This window comes from Heterodontus francisci, chromosome 7, assembly GCF_036365525.1.
Source record: "Heterodontus francisci isolate sHetFra1 chromosome 7, sHetFra1.hap1, whole genome shotgun sequence".
In the NCBI taxonomy this organism is placed as follows: Eukaryota; Metazoa; Chordata; class Chondrichthyes; order Heterodontiformes; family Heterodontidae; genus Heterodontus; species Heterodontus francisci.
The window spans coordinates 7647620-7672255 of record NC_090377.1 but is presented as its reverse complement, the minus strand read 5'-3'; the positions used below and the strand labels follow the sequence as shown (position 1 = coordinate 7672255).

The 24636-nt window shown below is 43.2% G+C and overlaps 1 protein-coding gene across 2 annotated transcripts in view; it reads left to right on the top strand.

The window, feature by feature from the left end:
- Nucleotides 1-8192, top strand: part of LOC137371827 (C-X-C chemokine receptor type 2-like) — a 33358-nt gene extending 25166 nt beyond the window's left edge. For both annotated transcript variants that reach the window (XM_068034752.1, XM_068034753.1), the window contains exon 2: nt 5678-8192. In XM_068034752.1, coding sequence (XP_067890853.1) covers nt 5680-6759 — 1080 coding nt within the window. In that variant the 5' untranslated portion in view covers nt 5678-5679 and the 3' untranslated portion in view covers nt 6760-8192. The remainder of the gene's footprint in view (nt 1-5677) is intronic.
- Nucleotides 8193-24636: the final 16444 nt, after the last annotated feature.

Sequence of the window (24636 nt, the reverse complement as noted above, 5' to 3'; positions counted from 1 at the left end):
CCAAAGCATCTACATGCTTTTGGTAATGTGGCGACCAGAACTGCACGCAGTATTCCAAATGTGGCCGAACCAAAGTCCTATACAACTGTAACATGACCTGCCAACTCTTGTACTCAATACCCCGTCCGATGAAGGAAAGCATGCCGTATGCCTTCTTGACCACTCTATTGACCTGCGTTGCCACCTTCAGGGAACAATGGACCTGAACACCCAAATCTCTCTGGACATCAATTTTCCCCAGGACTTTTCCATTTACTGTATAGTTCACTCTTGAATTGGATCATCCAAAATGCATCACCTCGCATTTGCCCTGATTGAACTCCATCTGCCATTTCTCTGCCCAACTCTCCAATCTATCTATATTCTGCTGTATTCTCTGACAGTCCCCTTCACTATCTGCTACTCCACCAATCTTAGTGTCGTCTGCAAACTTGCTAATCAGATCACCTGTCCTTTCCTCCAAATCATTTATGTATATCACAAACAACAGTGGTCCCAGCACGGATCCCTGTGGAACACCACTGGTCACACGTCTCCATTTTGAGAAACTCCCTTCCACTGCTACTCTCTGTCTCCTGTTGCCCAGCCAGTTCTTTATCCATCTAGCTAGTACACCCTGGACCCCATGCGACTTCACTTTCTCCATCAGCCTACCATGGGGAACCTTATCAAACGCCTTACTGAAGTCCATGTATATGACATCTACAGCCCTTCCCTCATCAATCAACTTTGTCACTTCCTCAAAGAATTCTATTAAGTTGGTAAGACATGACCTTCCCTGCACAAAACCATGTTGCCTATCACTGATAAGCCCATTTTCTTCCAAATGGGAATAGATCCTATCCCTCAGTATCTTCTCCAGCAGCTTCCCTGCCACTGACGTCAGGCTCACCGGTCTATAATTACCTGGATTATCCCTGCTACCCTTCTTAAACAAGGGGACAACATTAGCAATTCTCCAGTCCTCCGGGACCTCACCCGTGTTTAAGGATGCTGCAAAGATATCTGTTAAGGCCCCAGCTATTTCCTCTCTCGCTTCCCTCAGTAACCTGGGATAGATCCCATCCGGACCTGGGGACTCGTCCACCTTAATGCCTTTTAGAATACCCAACACTTCCTCCCTCCTTATGCCGACTTGACCTAGTGTAATCAAACATCTGTCCCTAACCTCAACATCCGTCATGTCCCTCTCCTCGGTGAATACCGATGCAAAGTACTCGTTTAGAATCGCACCCATTTTCTCTGACTCCACGCGTAACTTTCCTCCTTTGTCCTTGAGTGGGCCAATCCTTTCTCTAGTTACCCTCTTGCTCCTTATATATGAATAAAAGGCTTTGGGATTTTCCTTAACCCTGTTTGCTAAAGATATTTCATGACCCCTTCTAGCCCTCTTAATTCCTCGTTTCAGATTGGTCCTACATTCCCGATATTCTTTCAAAGCTTCGTCTTTCTTCAGCCTCCTAGACCTTATGTATGCTTCCTTTTTCCTCTTAGCTAGTCTCACAATTTCACCTGTCATCCATGGTTCCCTAATCTTGCCATTTCCAGCATTTTCTGTTTTTATTTTCGGCAAATAGCATGTTGGCCTTTATTGCAAGGGGATTGGAGTACAAGAATTAGGAAGTCTTGCTAAAATTTTATAGGGCTTTGCTGAGACCAAACCTGGAGTACTGTGTGCAGTTTTGGTCTCCATATTTAAGGAAGAATATACTGCATTGGAGGTAGTTTGGTGAAGGTTCACTAGATTGGTCCCTGGGATGAGAGGGCTGTCCAATGATTAGGGTCTGAGTAAATGGGTCTAAATTCTTTTTAGAAGAATGAGAGGTGATCTCATTAAAACATACAAGATTCTGAAAGGGCTTGACAGGGTAGACACTGAAACGTTCTTTCTGATGGCTGGGGAATCTAGAACACAAGAGCACAGACTAAGGATATGGGGGTCAACCATTTAGGACTGAGATGAGGAAAGATTTCTTCACTCAAAGGTTTGTTAACCTGAGGAATTCTCTACCCCAGAGGGATTGTGGATGCTCCTCCTTTGAATATATGATGGAACTATGATGTTGTTGCTATTACAGAGACTTGGTTGAGGGAAGGGCAGGATTGGCAGCGAAATGTTCCAGGCTTTAGAAGCTTCAGGTGGGATAGAGGGGGATGTAAAATGGATGGGGGGGTTGCATTACTGGTTAAGGAGAATATCACAGCTGTACTGCAGGAGGACACCTCGGAGGGGTCGTGCATCGAGGCAATATGGGGGAGCTCAGGAATAGGAAGGATGCAGTCACGATGTTGGGGGTTTTCTACAGGCCTCCCAACAGCCAGCAGGAGGTAGAGGAGCAGATACGTAGACAGATTTTGGAAAGATGTAAAGGTAACAGGGTTGTAGTGGTGGGTGATTTTAACTTCCCCTATATTGACTGGGACTCACTTAGTGCTAGGGGCTTGGGATGGGGCAGAACTTGTAAGGAGCATCCAGGAGGGCTTCTTGAAACAATATGTAGATAGTCCAACTAGAGATGGGGCCAGACTGGACCTGGTATTGGGGAATGAGCCCAGCCAGGTGGTCAAAGTTTCAGTAGGGGACCATTTCGGGAACAGTGATCATAATTCCGTAAGTTTTAAGGTACTTGTGGATAAGGATAAGAGTAGTCCTCGGGTGAAGGTGCTAAATTGGGGGAAGGCTAATTATAACAATATTAGGCAGGAACTGAAAAATTTAGATTGGGGGCGGCTGTTTGAGGGTAAATCAACATCTGTGGGAGTCTTTCAAATGTCAGTTGATTAGAATCCAGGACCGGCATGTTCCTGTGAGGAAGAAGGATAAGTTTGGCAAGTTTCGGGAACCTTGGATAACGCGGGATATTGTGAGCCTAGTCAAAAAGAAAAAGGAAGCATTCGTAAGGGCTGGAAGGCTAGGAACAGACGAACCCCTTGAGGAATATAAAGACAGCAGGAAGGAACTTAAGCAAGGAGTCAGGAGGGCTAAAAGGGGTCATGAAAAGTCATTGGCAAACAGGATTAAGAAAAATCCCAAGGCTTTTTATACATATATAACGAGCAAGAGGGTAACTGGGGAAAGGGTTGGCCCACTCAAGGACAGAGAAGGGAATCAATGTGTGGAGCCAGAGGAAATGGGCGAGGTACTAAATGAGTACTTTGCATCAGTATTCACCAAAGAGAAGGACTTGGTGGATGATGAGTCTAGGGAAGGGAATGTAGATAGTCTCAGTCATCTCATTATCAAAAAGGAGGAGGTGTTGGGTGTCTTGCAAAGCGTTAAGGTAGATAAGTCCCCAGGGCCTGATGGGATCTACCCCAGAATACTGAGGGAGGCAATGGAAGAAATTTCTGGGGCCTTAACAGAAATCTTTGCATTCCTAATTGGCTACAGGTGAGGTCCCAGAGGACTGGAGAATAGCCAATGTTGTTCCTTTGTTTAAGAAGGGTAGCAAGGATAATCCAGGAAATTATAGGCCGGTGAGCCTTACATCAGTGGTAGGGAAATTATTAGAGAGGATTCTTCGGGACAGGATTTACTCCCATTTGGAAACAAACAAACTTATTAGCGAGAGGCAGCATGGTTTTGTGAAGGGGAGGTCATGACTCACTAACTTGATTGAGTTTTTTGAGGAAGTGACGAAGATGATTGATGAAGGAAGGGCAGTGGATGTTGTCTATATGGACTTCAGTAAAGCCTTTGACAAGGTCCCTCATGGCAGACTGGGACAAAAGGTGAAGTCACACGGGATCAGAGGTGAGCTGGCAAGATGGATACAGAACTGGCTCTGTCATAGAAGACAGAGGGTAGCAGTGGAAGGGTGCTTTTCTGAATGGAGGGATGTGACTAGTGGTGTTCCGCAGGGATCAGTGCTGGGACCTTTGCTGTTTGTAGTATATATAAATGATTTGGAGGAAAATGTAGCTGGTCTGATTAGTAAGTTTGCGGACGACACAAAGGTTGGTGGAGTTGCGGATAGTGATGAGGATTGTCAGAGGATACAGCAGGATATAAATCGGTTGGAGACGTGGGCGGAGAAATGGCAGATGGAGTTTAATCCGGACAAATGTGAGGTAATGCATTTTGGACGATCTAATACAGATGGGATGTATACAGTAAATGGCAGAACCCTTAGGTGTATTGACAGGCAGAGAGATCTGGGCGTACAGGTCCACAGGTCACCGAAAGTGGCAACGCAGGTGGATAAGGTAGTCAAGAAGGCATACGGCATGCTTGCCTACATCAGTCGGGGCATAGAGTATAAAAATTGGCAAGTCATGTTGCAGCTGTACAGAACCTTAGTTCGGCCACACTTAGAATATTGTGTGCAATTCTGGTCGCCACACTACCAGAAGGATGTGGAGGCTTTGGAGAGGGTACAGAGGAGGTTTACCAGGATGTTGCCTGGTCTGGAGGGCATTAGCTATGAGGAGAGGTTGGAAAAACTCGGATTGTTTTCACTGGAACGACGGAGGTGGAGCGGCGACATGATAGAGGTTTACAAAGTTATGAGCGGCATGGACAGAGTGGATAGTCAGAAGCTTTTTCCCAGGGTGGAAGAGTCAGTTACTAGAGGACATAGGTTTAAGATGAGAGGGGCAAGGTTTAGAGGGGATGTGTGAGGCAAGTTCTTTGCACAGAAGGTGGTGAGTGCCTGGAACTTGCTGCCGGGGGAGGTGGTGGAAGCAGGTATGATCGTGACTTTTAAGAAGCATCTTGACAAATACATGAATTGGAAGGGAATCGAGGGATACAGTCCCCGGAAGTGCAGAAGGTTTTAGTTTAGGCAGGCATCAAGATAGGTGCAGGCTTGGAGGGCCGAATGGCCTGTTCCTGTGCTGTACTGTTCTTTGTTCTTTGTTCTATATTTGAGGCTGATAGTCAGATGTTTGGTCTTTCCGAGAATCAAGGGATATGGGGAGCGGACAGGAAAGTGGAGTTGAAGCCGAAAATCAATTGAACGGTGGAGCAGGCTCGATGGGGCGTTTGGTCTACTCCTGCTCCAATTCCTTATGTGCTTATCTTCTTATGCAACATGAGAGGAGCACAGGCTGAAGGGAAAGGAAACTGTGTGCAGAGGTGTTTACATTTAGAGCTCAAGTTATCTCTAACACCAGTCAGTTCGTCTTAAGAACAAGGACATCAGATAAGCATACAAATTTAGGACTCCAGGAAATTCTTGAGAATGGGTGGTACTCATGGTGTAAAGTTCATCAAGATCATGTAAAATACTGTAATTAGAAAAATATTCAAAACGATATACCTCAAAGCAAGGTGCAGCCAGTACTGATCCTTCGGGTACACCATTTCCAACTCTGATCCAATTCAAGAAATACATATTTACTCTAACCTTTGTTTTCAGTCTATGATTCAACTTTCTATCCATACTGATGTATTTTCTTATATTTATATGCTTGAATTTTGAAAAATGCCTCTTCAAAAATCTATATAATACATTTTATTTATCTGTCCAGTCTTTCTAACAAAGAAACTATTAAACTTGTCAAATAGGATAAGCCCATGTTGGTTATCCTTGATTAACACATTCCTTTCCAAATACTCACCAACAATATATTGAATTATGAATTGTAAGAGTTTGCAATTATCCCACGATGACATATCCTCTGCAATTTTCTCAAAACCAATTCATTTTCTCTGATCTTTTTCTGTTTCTTTCAGAAATGGAGGGCCCGTTCGACAGCTTCAGTGGTTTAGACTTCGACGATATCTTTGCAAACTACACATATGAGGACTATCCTTCCATTGATTACGCCACAATTCCCTGTAGCCTCGTGATTAATGGCAACTGGATCAATATAACAATTGCTGTTGTCTATAGCCTGGTTTGTTTCCTCGCTGTGACAGGGAACATGGTTGTAATGGTTGTCATACTTTACAATTGTCGCACAATATCATCCATAGACATCTACCTGCTTCATCTGGCAGTGGCCGATCTGCTCTTTGCTGTGACCTTGCCCTTTTGGGCAGTGGATGCCATATCTGGGTGGGTGTTTGGTGATGCCATGTGTAAGATTATCAGCATATTACAGGAAGTTAACTTTTACAGTGGGATTCTGTTGCTGGCTTGTATCAGTATCGGCCGCTATCTGGCCATTGTCTACTCTACACAGACTCACAAACAGAAGAGACCATTTCTAATCAACCTAGTATGTGCTGGTGTTTGGGTGCTGGCCATTATTCTGTCTTTACCTGTTTTGTACAAGGCTGAATATATTCCACTGTATTCCAGCAGAATAATGTGTTATGAAATACTCGAAGGTGAATCGGCTGAAACATGGAGAATAACTGCTAGGTTATGGTGGCAATTTATTGGGTTCCTCATCCCACTGCTTGTCATGATCTTCTGCTACAGTGTGACGATCCAGAAACTGTGTCGAACGAAGGGATTCCAGAAACAGAAAGCCATGAAGGTCATCATAGTGGTGGTTCTGGCTTTTCTCATTTGTTGGCTGCCGTATAATATTACTGTGTTCATCGACACACTGATGAGGAGTAAACTCATTGATGAGACTTGTGACATGCGCAATCATATCGACAGAGCTCTGTCTGCAACCCAAATCTTGGGATTCCTGCACAGCTGCATCAACCCAATCTTATACGCATTCATCGGGGTGAAATTCAGGAGGAATCTGGTCAACCTTTTGGCGATGAAAGGAGTCATTAAACAAAGTGATGAGTCACAGTATGGGAAATCTGTATCGTCCTCATCTAAACCTGGAGTCATTTCAACCGATCACTAAGATGCCAAATAAAAATTTTTTAAAAATGAGTGGACTGAGCTATTTGAAGTAATAGAGCTTTTGTGTAGTATTCAGGTTTGAACGGAGGAAGGAAGCTGTTTCCTGGATGGTTCATCGTGTTGGTATTCAATACACAACGATCAAAAATAAAGCTTGAGTTTAACCAGTGCAGAGTCTCTGCGCCTAATGATACATCTCCACTGCATTATCTGTTTAATCTTCTGATTGCATCCAGTTGATTTGTGTATTATTCAGTCACAGACTGTCCACAAGGACCATTTGCCTCACAGTTTCTGCCCTGAAGCATAGAAACGTACAGCACAGAAGGAGGCCATTCGGCCTATCATGCCTGTGCTGGCTCTTTGAAAGAGCTATCCAATTAGTCCCACGCCCCTGCTCTTTCCTGATAAACCTGCAAATTTTTCTGCTTGGCGTATTTATCCAATTGCCCTTTTGAAAGTTACTATTGAATCTGCTTCCACCACCCTTTCAGGCAGCGCATTCCAGATCACAACAACTCACTGTGTAAAAAAATTCTCCTCATCTCCCCCTCTGGTTCTTTTGCCAATCACCTCAAATCTGGTTACCGACCCTCCTGCCACTGGAAACAGTTTCTCCCTATTTACACTCTCAAAAACCCCTCAAATTCTGAACAACTTTATTAAATCTCCTCTTAAACTTCTCCCCTCGAAGAACAACCCTAGCTTTCTCAGTTTGGTCATATAGCTGAAATCCCTCATCTCAGGCACCATTCTAGTAAATCTCCTGTTCAGTCTCTCCTTCCTAAAGTGTAGCGTCCAGAATGTGACACAATTCTGTAATGTGTTTCGTAATGTATTGAATTAGCCACAACTACGGAACTGTGACCCATTTCTTTATTGACTTCATTCTTCAAACTGATCTTGTTCCGTCTTTATTTTGGTAGACATGTTCTCCAGTACTCCAGATTATTCTCATTTATTCCGACTGGAACCCTCCACTAAAAGTGCTGCTACAATGAGCACCTCCTCTAGTTGACTTTTCTCTTCACTTTTCTGGAGAACACTTAACCAGCGCTGTCCTTGAATTGACTTTTTTCACCATGAAAACCTTTCAACCAGCTAAGAACAGTCTGTGTTACTCACTCCTCACGGATATTGTTCACCATCCCTCCCAAACATGTCCTACCTTCGAGTCAATCTGAGTTATGGGGCTGAATTTTGGGAATCTGCGCCCGGATCATTTCCACTCCCAGTCCTGTGCCCTATCTGTGTTGTTCACAAGACCTTATTTTTATATGCTATTGCCTTACTTGGGCAGGAGGTGAGCTTGGCAGAAATTATTCAGAAACTGCTGACAAGTTTGAAAAAACTGACCAGCTGTGTGTACTCTTGTGATACATATTTATACCTAATGGATTGTCTTTATCAAATAAAATAAACATTCTGAAAACAGCTACAGTCTTTATCATTAGCATATGTGCTTGGGCTGCTGTGATAAGCCCTGAGTTGGAAGTTAAAGCATTTTTGAGTCTAGACCCAGATGGCTAAATAAAACAAAAACTTGCATTTATATAGCACCTTTAATATAAAAACAAATCCTATGATACTTCCCAGAAGTGTATTTAGAAAAATGGATCCTGACCCGAAGAAGGACATATTAGAGAGGGTAAATAGGCTTATTCAAAAAGGATCATTTTAAGGAAGCTCTTAAAGGTGCAGATGGGTTGGAGAGACAGATATCTGGGCAGGCAATTTCAGAGCTTAGGCCCAGACTGCTTAAGGCCACTAATGATGGTTCTGATGGGAGAGAGGATGCACAAAAGGCCAGATTTGGAGGAGTGCAGAGAGCTCGGGGGGTTCCAAGGCTGAAGAAGATTACAGCGATAGGGAGGACAACACACCAATGTAGGTCAATGAGAACAGGGGTGATTGGTGAGCACAAATTGATGTGGGACACAATACAGGGCCAGCAAAGTTTTGAATGAACTTATGATTACACTGTATAAAGGATAGGAGGCCAGCCAAGAGAGCACTGGAAAAGTCAAGTCTGCAGGTAACAAGGGCATGGATGAGCGTTTCAGAAGCAGATGGGTTGAAAGAAGGGAGGAGATAGTTATGGATGTGAAAGCAGGCAGTCTTTGTGATTGAGAGGTATGCAGCTAAACGTGAGGTCAAATAGGGCACTGAGGTTGTGAACAATATACGGATTCACACTGCAAAGTGACAGTAAGGGCAAAATTGCATGATGTTAATATCTGTTTTGTACTGCAACACGGCTGAGGGCTGGGCCTTTTGGATGTTTGATTGAACATGGTAAGGAGGTTCTTGGTGAGGAGATGTCTTCCATCACTTTGTTAATGATTACGAGTTGGCTGACTGTAGAGGAATTGCTCGATTTATCCTGTGTTTTTGCAGATAAGGACATACCTGTGCAATATTGTTGAGAAGATGTCAGTGTCATAGCTGCACTGGAACATCTTGGCTATGGGAGCAACTGGCTCCGGTGCAGGTGTTCAACACTACAATGGTGTCTAATCCACTGAGCTACTTCTCAATATCATGTGGAATGAACCATATTAACTGTATTTTGACATATATGATGGTGAGGACCTTTCAATCTGGGATCGGGAGCCTGATGCCCAGTCTAGGTGCTGACTCCACACCTCCACTCTTTCGGTATTTTTAAATGCTAATGCCCTAATTGGAGACGGGAGCTGCCTGCCTGGTGCCAGACGCAAAGGCAAGCGGCAGAAATGATGGGGCCTGCATGGCCTTCCGAGGAGAGCAGGTAGCTCCTCAGGGGGACAGAACCAAATATGAAATGGAACAGAAGGGAAGTGGCCTAAACAAAGGTACTGTGCATGTCCCCATGCAGGATCCTGGTCCTTAGACAACACCTTCCAAACCTGCGACCTCTACCACCTAAAAGGACAAGGACAGCAGGCGCATGGGAACGCCGCCACCTGCAAGTTCTCCTCCAAGTCACACACCATCCTGACTTGGAACTATATCGCCGTTCCTTCAGTATTGCTGGGTCAAAGTCCTGGAACTCCCTTTCCAACAGTACAGTGAGTGTACCTAGCTCACATGGACTGCAGAGGTTCAAGAAGGCAGCTCACCAAGGGCATCAAGGGCAATTAGGGATGGGCAATAAATACTGGCCTAGTCAGCGATGCCCATATTCCACGAGCGAATTAAAAAAAACTAGTGGAAACAAATTTGCAAGGAAATTATGGAAAGATGCAAAAATTATAGAGTAGTTATCATGGGAGACTTTAATTATCCAAATATAGACTGGGCTAGTAGGGGCCAGGCAGTGAGGGGCAAGTGTTCAGGAAAATTTTCTACAACAGTATTCTTCCAGTCCAATGAGAAAGGAGGCACTGCTAGACCTGGTTTTTGGAATGAGGTGGATCAAGTGTCAGTAGGAGAGCATTTAGCAGACTGTGATCATCATATCATAAAGTTTAGTCTGACTATGGAAAAGGACAAAGGGCAATCAAGAGTAAGAATAATTAACTGGAGAAAAGCAAACTTCAATGGGGTAAGAATGGATCAGGGCCAGATAAATTGGAATCAAAGGTTGGCAAGAAAAACAGTACCCGAACAATGGGCTATTTCCAAAGAAGAAATATTTCGCGCACAGTTAAGGTATATTTCCACAAACAGGAAAGGAAGGGCTAACATTCAGAGCTCCCTGGATGATGAATCGGATAGAGCTTAAGATGATGAAGAAGTGTGCTTATGACAGATGTCAGGTAGATAATACAGTGGAGAACCAGGCTGAATATAGAAGGTTCAGAGTGGAATTGAAAAAGCAAATAATACAAGCAAAGAGAGAGCATGAAAAGAGACTGGCAGCTAATGTAAAAGGGAATTACAAAGTTTTCTATCGGCACATAAATAGTAAAAGGGCCGATTAGGGACCAAAAAGAGGATCTATGCATGGAGGCAGGAGACATAGCTGAGGTATTAAATGAATACTTTGCATCTGTCTTTACCAAAGAAGAAGATGCAACCCAGGCTATGGTGCAAGAGGAGGTAATTATTAAACTAGAAGATTTAAAATTGATAAGGAGGAGGTATTGGATAGGCTGCGTGTACTTAAAGTTGATAAGGCACCAGGACATGATGAGATGCATCCAAGGATACTGAGGGAACCGAGAGCCACCAGCAGTTCCAGTGCAACATCCCGAAATGAACTAATTGCCAAGCTGTCTGACCTGCCAATGCTGCTGTTTTCATGAAATAAAGCCCATTCAGAAAATGGGTATTTTGTTGTCCATTAATTGTTTTTTTTTATACTTGATTCCAGAAGGTATCCCATACAGCCCATGTGCACCTCCCTCAGAACATCAGGAGTGTTGGAGTGCTTTTGGATAAGCAATCTATTTACATTGTTTTCTCTCCGAGGCATTGGATGTTAATGATATCAATGTCTATGATTTTTTCACAGATCGATCATGCGATATTTCATCATTTGTTATACATGCTACACTGAGTATGTTAATTGACCAGGTTTGATCACATTTTTATGATTTCTTTTTGGGTTCGTTCCACCAATTTTACACTCTATCGTCCCCTCAATGTCAAAAAATTCCGCATATCTGATAAACTTCAGAACGAGAGCAACCAAATGCATTAGAAGTAAATTATCCCTACATCTCTCATTCTTTAATGTATCACCAAATTATAGATTACACCCTGGGTTTAAGACAATGTCGTACAACCCATTCACCATCACACCCACACTAAAATTGCACTCAATAACTGGCCATCAATCCTTCGACTGTACGGAGAAAATGACAGAAAAACAATTCTTTGTTATTGAACTGAGCGTTACTCATTGACTTGAGCAACAATAATGTAACATTACATTTAAAGCATAATTGCCAAATCTGAAACAGGAAACATGTGCAGGAAACTTGTTGTAAACAGGAATTCCTTATGCTTAGGATTAATTTACAGCAACTTGCTTAGCAAGTATATGATTAAATCAATACAAATAGCATTAATTAAAAAAACATTTTGAGCTTGTGTAAAATGTGTCTCCTCCATTACCTGTCCATCATTTGTCAGTACATCTTTCCCTCCACATCCATCTTATTGGACAAAAGGATACATTCCAGGCTAAGAGGTATCAATTACACCCATCCTGAAACAATCAAGAGACATTCAAGAATTTTTGAAAATTCGTTCATGGGATGTGGGCATTGCTGGCTAGACCAGCATTCATTGTCCGTCGCTAATTGCCTTTGAGAAGGTGGTGGTGAGTTTGAACCGCTGCGGTCCTTGGGTATACCCACAGTGCAGGTAGAGAGAAAACAGGGAATTATAGACCAATCAGCCTGACGTCGGTAGTGGGGAAAATTCTAGAGTCCGTTATCAAAGATTTTATTTTTTATTTCCATTTTTTAAATTTAGAAATACAGCACTGAAACAGGCCCTTCGGCCCACCGAGTCTGTGCCGACCAATAACCACCCATTTATACTAACCCTACCGTAATCCCATATTCCCTATCACCTCCCTACACTAGGGGCAATTTACAATGGCCAATTTACTTCTCACCTGCAAGTTTTTGGATGTGAGAGGAAACCGGAGCACCCTGCGAAAACCCACACAAACACAGGGAGAAGTTGCAAACTCCGCACAGACAGTACCCAGAATCGAACCCGGGTCCCTGAGGCTGCGGTGCTAACCATTGCGCCACTGTGCCGCCCATTTTATAGCATAGCACTTGGAGAACAGTGGTAGAATCGGACAGAGTCAGCATGGATTTACGAAAGGGAAATCATGCTTGACAAATCTACTAGAATTCTTCAAGGATGTAACTAGTAGAGTTGATGAGGGGAAACCAGTGGATGTGGTTTATTTGGACTTTCAGAAGGTTTTTGACAAAGTCCCACATAAGAGATTAACGTGTAAAAATAAAGCGCATGGAATTGGGGGTAGTGTATTGCGATGGATAGAATATTGGTTGGCAGACAGGAAACGAAGAGTAGGAATTAATGGGTCTTTTTTCGAATGGCAGGCAGTGACTAGTGGGGTACCGCAGGGATCGGTGCTAGGACCCAGCTATTCACAATATATATTAATGATTTAGATGAGGGAACTAAATGTAATATCTCCAAATTTGCAGATGACCCAAAACTGGTTGGGAGGGTGAGTTGTGAGGAGGATGCAGAGAGGCTTCAGGGTGATTTGGACATGTTGAGTGAGTGGGCTAATGCATGGCAGATGCAGTATAATGAGGATAAATGTGAGGTTATCCACTTTGGTAGCAAAAACAGGAAGGCAGATTATTATCTGAATGGCTATAAACTGAGAGAGGGGAATATGCAACGAGACCTGGGTGTTCTCATACACCAGTCGCTGGAGGTAAGCATGGAGGTGGAATAGGCGGTAAAAAAGGAAAATGGTATATTGGCCTTCATAGCGAGAGGATTCGAGTACAGGAGCAGGGATTTCTTGCTGCAATTATACAGGGCTTTGGTGAGGCCACACCTGGATATTGTGTGCAGTTTTGGTCTTGTTATCTGAGGAAGGATGTTTTTGCCATAGATAGATTTTGCATAAATCCCTGAAGGTTGCTACCCAGGTTAATAGGGCTGTTAAGAAGGCATATGGTGTGTTAGCTTTTATTAGTAGGGGGATCGAGTTTCGGAGCCACGAGGTCATGCTGCAGCTGTACAAAACTCTGGTGAGACCGCACCTGGAGTATTGCGTGCAGTTCTGGTCACCGCATTATAGGAAGGATGTGGAAGCTATGGAAAGGGTGCAGAGGAGATTTACTAGGATGTTACCTGGTATGGAGGGAAGGTCTTACGAGGAAAGGCTGAGGGACTTGAGGTTGTTTTCGTTGGAGAGAAGGAGGAGGAGAGGTGACTTAATTGAGGCATATAAGATAATCAGAGGGTTAGATAGGGTGGATAGTGAGAGTCTTTTTCCTCGGATGGTGATGGCAAACACGAGGGGACATAGCTTCAAGTTGAGGGGTGATAGATATAGGACAGATGTCAGAGGTAGTTTCTTTACTCAGAGAGTAGTAAGGGCGTGGAATGCCCTGCCTGCAGCAGTAGTAGATTCGCCAACTTTAAGGGCATTTAAGTGGTCATTGGATAGACATATGGATGAAAATGGAATAGTGTAGGTCAGATGTTTTCACAGGTCGGCGCAACATCGAGGGCCGAAGGGCCTGTACTGCGCTGTAATGTTCTAATTCTAAGAGGGAGAGCAGCGAAGGTTTACCAGACTGATTCCTGGGATGGCAGGACTGACGTATGAGGAGAGATTGAGTCGGTTAGGATCATATTCACTGGAGTTCAGAAGAGTGAGGGGGGATCTCATAGAAACCTATAAAATTCTAACAGGACTTGACAGGGTAGATGCAGGAAGGATGTTCCCAATGGTGGGGGAGTCCAGAACCAGGGGTCATAGTCTAAGGATACAGGGTAAACCTTCAGGACTGAGATGAGGAGAAATTTCTTCACCCAGAGAGTGGTGAGCCTGTGGAATTCACTACCACAGAAAGCAGTTGAGGCCAAAGCATTGTATGTTTTCAAGAAGGAGTTAGATATAGCTCTTAGGTCTAAAGGGATCAATGGATATGGGGCGAAAGCGGTAACAGGTTACTGAGTTGGATGATCAGCCATGATCATAATGAATGGTGGAGCAGGCTCGAAGGGCAGAATGGCCTACTCCTGCTCCTATTTTCTATGTTTCTATGCCATAGCATACAAGGCTACAGACCAAGTGCTGGAAAATGGGATTAGAATAGATAGGTGCTCAATGGCCGGCACAGACACGATGGGACAAAGATCCTGTTTCTGCGCTGTATAACTTTATGACTCTATGACTCTATTATCGTTTAAGGACAGAGAAATAGGTCCAGGTAAAAGCAGAAATCTAATACATACTGGAAAACCACCTAATGGAACCCGGTCAAAGCAGCTGGAGTTCCCATGTTGTATTAGTAGACTAAACCTGGTGGGTCATCTAGATTCTGCATAGACCACAGAAAGGTGAATGCAGTAACAAAGTCAGACTCCTACCCAAATCCCCACTTGGAAGACTGTATTAACAGAGTGGGCAGTAGCAAGTTTCTTACAAAAATAGAATTGTTCAAGGGATACAGGCAGGTTCTTTTAAAAGTCTGAGCTAAAGAAATATCGGCCTTTATTACACCGGACAGTCTTTTCTGATGCCGAGTGAAGCCATTCAGGCTACAAAATGCTCCAGCCACTTTTCAGAGACTAATGAATCAAATGGTAGCCAGTGTTCTTAACTGTGTGGCTTACCTTGATGATCTGCTGGTACACAGTGACAATTGGAAGGACCACTTGGAACATCTAGTAGCTCTGTTTTGAAAATTACAATTGGCTGATTTAGTCATAAACCTTGCCAAAAGTTAATTTACAAAAGCGAGAGTAACCTACCTCAGTCATATAGTAAGGCAAGGACAAGTGTTGCCAAGAACAGCGAAAGTATTGGTGGAGTTCCCTACCCCGAGACTAAATGAGAAATCATGAGGCATTTGGAGATGTGTGGTTTCTACCGCAAGTTTGTACCAAATTTTAGTACTCCAGTTGCTTCACTGATGGATTTGCTACAAAAAAAAGCCAAAGTAGTGTGGTCAGGAGATGAAGGATTATCATTTTTAACCCAAGGCTTTATTCGCCAGGGGTAAAACCCCAGTTTTGGATAAAATGTCTGGACCCTGTTTAAAACACAGTTACCAAAGGACAGGCTGTTGGTCTCAGACCAGAAAGGACAAGCTTTTCAAATGCTAAACCAAAACCCACTCCACCCAACAGCGACATTACGTTCTGCTCTCAGCCAGCCACCCAAGTCATCACTGGCTCCAAGCTGGCTAAGGAAACAATGAAATCCATCGGTTGATATAATCAAGTCAATCAGTCTGGACAACAGAACGCACCAGAAACAGTTCACACCTCGTATAGTACTCTGTTAGTTGACGCAAGACCAGCAGTTCCCATTGTTCCCCCACCGAAACCAGCTGGATGAGAGGCTGGAAAATACTACACAATCAAACAAAGCTTTCTCTCCAGGGACCAATCGAAGCATTTTCCACCATCTGACAAGATCAGTCAGAAAACAAGGGAAAATTCAGTTTTGGTGGTAAAAGCAAGAGCGTTGAAACCGTAGAAGTGAAGCTGCCTGAGGAAGGAGACGAGGGTCGAACAGTTGATGTCAAATGGACACCAACCACACAGCTCCACAGGACAGAAGATCAGAGCACGCTACTCTCTCAACAACCAGGAACAAAGGAAGTCGCATGCCCTAAGGAACGGGTACGGCCCCCAAGAACTTCGATTGTAGGAGGCACGACCCGGCAGCCAAAATCAGCAGGGTGAGCATTTCATCCACAGCCTGCAGAATACTCAACTCACAGCCGTGTGGAGAGTTACCTCTGCATGTCACGACCAAACCTTAGAAAAGGGAGTTCGTGTAGTGTTGGGAGTTAACTGACTGTGAGTAAGGGAACACGGAAGGGCTTAGTTTAAGAAGTCCAAGGGGAAGTAATCTATTTGCTGTTTGTCATATAGGAATGTTAGCATCGGTTTTGCCATATTGAGATTCGCTGTACATATTAAACATACTTTTATTATTCAAAATCTGAAACCTGCGTCGATTGCATTATTCATCATCCTTCAGTGTGATTCATAAGGGTAAGCCCAGACCTTCGACTGTAAATAAATGGGTTCGGTCATGACCAGTAAGGCTGAATGACCCTCACACGATCGGAAACGCCCTACAGAGACTGCCAAGCATTTTTTGAGAGGCTGAAAACCATTTTGATTAATAAACCAGTGTTGGCTGCTCCAAATTTTACTAAACCCTTCAAGGTAGCAATTGATGCAAGTGACCTGGGGGTCAGTGCAGTCCTGTTACAAGATGATGAATCAGGCATAGAAAGGCCAGTGGGATACTTTTTGAAAAAGCTAAATCGACACCAAAACAGAAATTCAACAGTGGGAAAAGAAACCCTGGCTTAGTACTAGCTCTTAAGCATTTTGAGGTCTATGTTTGCCATGACTACAGAGAAACACTGATATATACTGATCATAAGCCCTAGCCTTTGTGGAAAAATTCAAAAACAGGATGCCAGACTAGTCCGTTGGAGTTTACTATTGCAACCTTCTCACTTAAGTACTTTCCACGTTGCGGGGCAACATAATGCACTTGCGTTGCTTTGTTTAGGATTTAACTTTGTTTTGCGTTATCTGAGTGTAAAGATGGCACAAAGCAGAAATTGCTGGGGCCTTGACAGAAATCTTTGTATCCTCATTGGCTACAGGTGAGGTCCCAGAGGACTGGAGAATAGCCAATGTTGTTCCTTTGTTTAAGAAGGGTAGCAAGGATAATCCAGGAAATTATAGGCCGGTGAGCCTTACATCAGTGGTAGGGAAATTATTAGAGAGGATTCTTCGGGACAGGATTTACTCCCATTTGGAAACAAACAAACTTATTAGCAAGAGGCAGCATGGTTTTGTGAAGGGGAGGTCATGACTCACTAACTTGATTGAGTTTTTTGAGGAAGTGACGAAGATGATTGATGAAGGAAAGGCAGTGGATGTTGTCTATATGGACTTCAGTAAAGCCTTTGACAAGGTCCCTCATGGCAGACTGGGACAAAAGGTGAAGTCACACGGGATCAGAGGTGAGCTGGCAAGATGGATACAGAACTGGCTCAGTCACAGAAGACAGAGGGTAGCAGTGGAAGGGTGCTTTTCTGAATGGAGGGATGTGACGAGTGGTATTCCGCAGGGATCAGTGCTGGGACCTTTGCTGTTTGTAGTATATATAAATGATTTGGAGGAAAATGTAGCTGGTCTGATTAGTAAGTTTGCGGATGACACAAAGGTTGGTGGAGTTGCGGATAGTGATGAGGATTGTCAATGGATACAGCAGGATATAGATCGGTTGGAGACTTGGACGGAGAAATGGTAGATGGAGTTTAATCCGGACAAATGTGAGGTATTGCATTTTGGAAGATCTAATGCAGGTGGGAAGTATACAGTAAATGGCAGAACCCTTAGAAGTATTGACAGGCAGAGAGATCCGGGCGTACAGGTCCAGAGGTCACTGAAAGTGGCAACGCAGGTGGATAAGGTAGTCAAGAAGGCATACGGCATGCTTGCCTTCATTGGTCGGGGCATAGAGTATAAAAATTGTTAAGTCATGCTGCAGCTGTACAGAACTTTCGTTGGGCCACACTTAGAATATTGCATGCAATTCTGGTCACCACACTACCAGAAGGACGTGGAGGCTTTGGAGAGGGAACGGAGGATGTTTACCAGGATGTTGCCTGGTCTGGAGGGCATTAGCTATGAGGAGAGGTTGGATAAACTCGGATTGTTTTCACTGGAACGATGGAGGTGGAGGGGCGACATGATAGAGGTTTACAAAGTTATGAGTGGCATGGGCAGAGTGGATAGTCAGAAGCTTTTTCCCAGGGTGGAAGAGTCAGTTACGAGGGGAAATAGGTTTAAGGTGCGAGGGGCAAAGTTTAGAGGGGATGTGCGAGGTAAGTTCTTTACACAGAGGATGGTGAGTGCCTGGAACTTGCTGCCGGGGCAGGTGGTGGAAGCAGATACGATAGCGACGTTTAAGAGGCATCTTGACAAATACATGAATAGGATGGGAATGGAGGGATACGGTCCCCGGAAGTGCAGAAGGTTATAGTTTCGGCAGGCATCAAGATCGGCTCAGGCTTGGCGGGCCGAATGGCCTGTTCCTGTGCTGTACTGTTCTTTGTTCTTTGTATTAGCTGGAGGTAAAAAGTGAATGAGAATGAGTGTGTAAATGTGTTTTAATATTTTTTCATTTGTTTTTTCACTCTATAATGAAACGTATTTAAAAATAGCATTTCGTTCCTCCAAGGATGGAGGTGTTATGCAAGTGCTTCCATTTTTGTTAATTTTTTGAGGCCTTGTGTTTTAAAACTGAAAAGATTCCGTGGATGTGTTTTTTCACAAAGTTCACTGAAAGGACACTTGAGATGTTGTTTGAAAGCAACCTTTTCTAGAATTCATGTGCATTAAGCTGAATAAACAACAGAAACCTTGGTGACCTGGGGAAGATGTTTACAGAGAAGTGACACGTCAAGAATTATGAGGGTCAGGAGGTTCTGACTTGCTGTTTAGTTTTGCTTCTGAGATATTGTTTTCATTCAGTTGGGGTGTGGACAGTGTTTGAAAATCAGCTGAAGATCAGCCTGCTAAGGAATAAAAACACCTAGCTCATTTTTCCTGCACTTCTCTAAGAGACCCTGATAGGTCCAGTGTGTCAGCTCCTCATTCCTCCTATCTTTGATAAAACCCTGCATATTCAGTGTGATAACTGAAACCCTTGCTGTCACATTTCTCCTGAGAAGCTGGAAAAAACCCGCCAGACTAATTCTTGACACTGCCTGCAAAGAACTGCTCCAGAAAATATCCCAGAGACTCGTCTATGTGTACCCAGACATCAGACCAAAAGTGACAAATGACATCCTACCATAGCTTCTCTTTTTGCTTCAAGAATTAGCAAGTATTTTTTGTCTTTTTCTTGTAACAGACCTCTGCAGAGAGAATTTATGCATTTTTTCAGTGTATGTGTGAGTTATTTTGAAAGTGGACTTTCATATTTCAATCTGTGTCTTAATGCTTTGCTTTGTTACTGAATAAGTCTTAGTCATACAGCATTGAAACAGGCCCTTTGGCACACCGAGTCTGTGCTGACCAACAATCACCCATTTATACTAATCCTACATTAATCCCATGTTCCCTACCACATCCCCACCATTCTCCTACCATCTACCTACACTAGGGACAATTTACAATGGCCAATTTACCTATCAACCTGCAAGTCTTTGGCTGTGGGAAGAAACCGGAGCACCCGGCGGAAACCCACGCGGTCACAGGGAGAACTTGCAAACTCCACACAGGCAGTACCTGGAAGTGAACCCAGGTCACTGGAGCTGTGTGGCTGTGGCGCTAACCACTGCGCCACCCTTGTTTTATAATAAACTGATAATTTTGGTTGTTTATGAAAAAAAACCTGGTTGGTGTATTTTATTCTGGGATAAAGCGTAGAGCATATGATTGACTGCACCGGTAACTGGGTAAACATTTAAATATATGTTATGACCTGTGGAGAAGTGGAACTAGAAAAGTTTGTGTGCGCGAGTGAATGTGTGTGTGGATACAGTTGCGACCATTTTGGGAATCGTGTAAAAATAAATAGTTATCTTTTGTTTAAGCTACGAGAAAACCTAACATTTGCCTGTTTATTTGGCCTCAAAAACACTCAGGGACTAATTCACTATTTTAAACACAACACAATAGCAGTCAGTTGGGAGGTTTACCCCTTTCCACCTGCTCGGAACAAATTGGGGGCTCAAAGACGCCACTGAATCATTAGATTAAACAAGAGATTTGGAATAGGGAGGAAAATTAAACCTAGAAAATTGTGGAAAATGGAACAAACAGGTTTTCTTGTATCAGTCTTTTTATTTGCTCCATGGTGCTGGAAACTAAACACATGGCCACATTTAATGTTGAAGAATTTGTAGAGCAGGGAGACATAGCCCATGATAAGCTTGTTACGACCAACCGCTCAAGTCAAAGCCCCCAATCAAAATATGTAATTCTGATTGCGGTGGGAGCAACTTACTGTCAAATCAGTCTTGCCACTCCACAGATCGCCTAACATATCACTTTAAACTATAAAGAAAACCACAGCTAAATTGATCATCTATTAACCCCAGAATAAGGCTAACCAAACCAGGTGTCTTTAGATTAATAAATTAACTGTTTAATTAGAAAACTAAATTCTTAAACACTACTAAGATATCAACAACATGAAAAATAAAAAAAATCAGTGTCTTTGCAGATTTACACTCCTGCCGAAGTAGAATCTTCCAATGTTGAACAGTCTAAGGTTGCTTGAAGTCCTCACAGCCATCTGCTGGGGGAAAAAAGGTTCTTCAACAGTGGAACAGTCAGTAGTCTAGTTTCAGTTGAAGTGATGCTCTTCTTCTTCCAGCGATGAGTTCAGCAATTACAGTTCAATAGTTAAAGTAATTGGTTATTTTCTTTAAAGAAATTAATCTGGCTTGACTTATCAGAATTCTGAGTATAATAATTTGGTTATAAATAAACCAAGGGAGAGCTGTCTTTCCTTCAGTATATGCTGGCAGAACAGCTATCTGTCTCTGTGTCTGTTAGAACAGTCTGTCTCAAAATAAAAAGCCAGTTCAAACAGTTAATCGCAACATTGTATATCCGGTCCTTGGTCTCGGAATGGCTGTTGCTGGGTAACCGGATGAATTCTTTGAAGCTGGTTGATTTCCTCTCCGTATGGTTGTATCCAAAATGTATCTTCTTAGTAATTTCCGAGGCTTGCTTGTTCTTAAAGCAGTACTGATGCTTTTATAGCCCAAAAGGCACACTGCATACTTCCCAGAAAGAAAAAAAAACTAATGGATCATAACAAGTTAAATAAATTAAGTATTAAAGATTTTAAAAGTTTAGCTGTCTATGTGGGCATCACTTTCAAACAAAAAGCAAAGAAATCTGAAATAGTGAAGAGTCAAGTCAACCTTTTTAAACTTACCCCTGAGCCCGAAGAAGAAGTAGACATAGAATTTGAAACATTGCCAAGATACAACTGGAACAGCAGAGACGAGAGCGAGAATTTGTGAAAAAGAAAGGGAGATACAGGAACGGAAGGAGGAGAGAGAATTCCAGGAAGGGGAGGAAAAAAGAGCCTTCCAGAAGGAGAGGCAGGAAAGAGAATTAAGGCAGCTTGGACTGAATAGGGGAAGACCCACTCTACCCAGTGAAGGCAGCGTTAGTGAGGGCAACTACTCCTACCTCAGGACTCAGTGCTGATCCTTTAAATTTCTCCCAATCGATACCAAAGTTTGATGAAAGGGATGTGGTGGCAATTTTCATCTCATTTGAAAAGCTTGCAAAACAGTTGAAGTGATCAGCAGAGGGCTGGACCTTACTGCTGCAAAGCAAATGATCCGGAAAAGCCCATGAGCTTTATTCCCTATTGTCCGACGAGAGTTCGCCAAACTATGAGATGACCAAAAATGCTATCCTGAGCACATGTGAGTTAGTACCTGAAGCCTATCGACAGAAATTCAGACGCACTAGGAAAAGATCTGTTCAGACTTACTTTGAATTTGAAAGAATTAAACATATGGCTTTCAATTGCTGGACATGATCTCTCAAGCTAGAATCCTCATATGGAAATTTGAGTGGAACTGTTGTATGACTCATGTTCTCTGTCTTCACTGTCATCTGGGTTATCTGTTGTTGGATGTGTCAGCAGTTCATCAGCTCTCTCTGGTAGCTTGTTCTCTTGATCTTTATTCATCTCCTCTGGATGGTATCATCTCTTTGTGAGATGGAGACGAAACATAACCATCCCTTTCACATGAGGGAGGTCCTCTTGAGCAACTTCCTCTTCCCCCTATTTCTCCACTTTGTGTTGCCCTTGAAGGAAGGGGCCTTTTAGGTGGTGGTACCTTCCTCTTAAGGTAGCACTGTTCCTTCTCTTGAAATCATTCCCTTTGCTCACCTTTTTGAAGGGCTCTCTCATTCCTGCTCGAATCCTGACCACACCGATTGCAATTCAGTGTTACTGTCTGTCAGTATCTTTCTTGCCCCTCCTGCTTTTTGGCATCATTTCTCTTTTTTTCCCCAATGGTCCCAACTGATTCCAGGAGGACCACGATTCTTGGGGGGGGGGTGGAGGTGGTCTACATCATCTACTATTTTCTAATGGTGGTCTAATAGCTTGCTGTACTTTAAAGGGTTTTCTATCCAAAGGCTTCCCATTCATATCCTGGGCTGCATCCCTCGCATCTCCTGGACTTTCAGAGGTAATAAAAGCAAACCCCCTCAACTTATTTGTTTCACGATCTTTCATCAGCAGCATTTCTACTATTCTTCCATATTTACCAAACACTGCTTCAAATGAGTTTTCATCTGTTACACTATACAGTCCACCAATGAAGAGTTTTCTGGGATGATCTGCTTCCAACCTGTGGAACATCTGTAAGGCTAGGCACGCTTTTTTTACTAAGGAGCAAATGGGCTTGTTTCCTAATAATATATAGGGTTTCCGGAATGGTGTTTATGTGTGTTAAGGTTGTCTGTATTTCTCCCACAAACTTCAACTGAATCCCTCCTGGCCCGTATAATTTTTTGTTGGTTTTTCTAAGCCTTTCTTTCCTCAGCCAGGGTATTTGATAAGACAGGATAAAAACCATTGCTCCTGTATCTAATTTGAAATTGGTTTTATTTTCTTCCACTAAAATTTCTGCTTCCTAACAATCTTCATTTTTATCCCCCTCTACTTCTCCTCGGAAGGGCGTTTAATTGTTTGACCCTCCTTTATTTCTTCTATTTTTTTTTACCAATCTGCAGCTTTTGTTTTCTGCTGTGACTGAGCTGCTGAAAGTGCTCCTTTCTCTTACACCAGAAACATTCAGCTTGCCGGGCTGGGTAATTTTCCTGCCGGTGCCTCTCCAGGTCACACCGATTGCTATTCGGTGTTGCTGCCTGTCGGTATCTTTCTTGCCCCTCTGGCTTTCTGCCACCATTTCTCTCTGTTTTCTCAATGGACCCAACTGATTCCAGAAGTTTCAAGGCTGGACTCCCCCATCCCCCCAATCCCCCAAACTAGTAGTTGGTTACTTTTTTGTACTTCTGCCTGCCTGCTCAATAAAATGGCTTTTTTCAAAGTCAAATCCTCTTTTGACTTAAGCTGGTCTAACAGCACTTCATTTATAACCCTGACTTTATTCTGTCCCAAATCAGTTCTGCTCGCAGACTCCTGTAGGTGCAATGGTCACCTACTTTATACAGATCATTAATAAACGAATCGATACTGTCACTGACATTTTGGGTGCGCCTGTTGAACTTAGCTCTCTCCACAATTACATAATTCCCAATTTGAAAGTATCCTTCCAATGCTTCAATCACTTGTCATACGGGGTTTCTTTTTCATCGATCTTCTTTTTCATCAGCAGTTAACTTATCGCCCACACTGTCTCCCATGGCATAAAACAAAACACTGGCCTGTTCCCTGTCCGATCGTGCCGTTAAACCTGTCACAGACTGGTACTTGTTGAATCTCCAAATCCATCTCAGCCATATTTCAGCCTGGTCAGACCCTGCCGCTCTCTCGAAGCTCTCTGATAACAGTATCAACTTTCCCATGTTTCTTTGAACTTTTCGATCCCTTCTGTTTTTCTACGCCGCAAAAGTCATTTTCACTGCTGCCACGATGTACTATCTTGTCAGTGTGCTATTAGTATTGAATGAGGAAAGTAGACTTTGGGTCAAAGTAATGGGAGTTTATTTACAAGGGTCTTCTTACTAGGGTAGCTACATGAAGACTGAGCAGCACGAGGTAAAGACAGAAAACATCACATTCTGTGATGATGCTTAAGGACTATATACCTAATCGAGCTTATGTACATTATACTACAATATTCAGAGGAGGGTGAAGTTGGAGCAACCAATGCCATCCTAGCTGCTTACATTGCTGCCCAGGTTCCCAGAGATCCCCTAATAACATGAAGGTTCAGCAAGTGCTGACTCACACAGGAAAACAAGCTAAATCCTCTGGCCTGCTCCCATCACCAGCACTACCCTTGCTCTCTCTGCATTAAACAGTCCTTCAACCATGCAACCAATCACAATTCTGCCCAATATATTTGTTGGATGATCACCTTGAGTGATGTCAATTTAAGAACTCAGTATGCTAATGAGCTAAGCATCAGAATGTAGTCATATGACTAGAAGTTATAGTCACTCTGCAACTGTAACACCTGGGACAAAGGTTCTGCATATAGTTTGCTCTGTGTTGTAT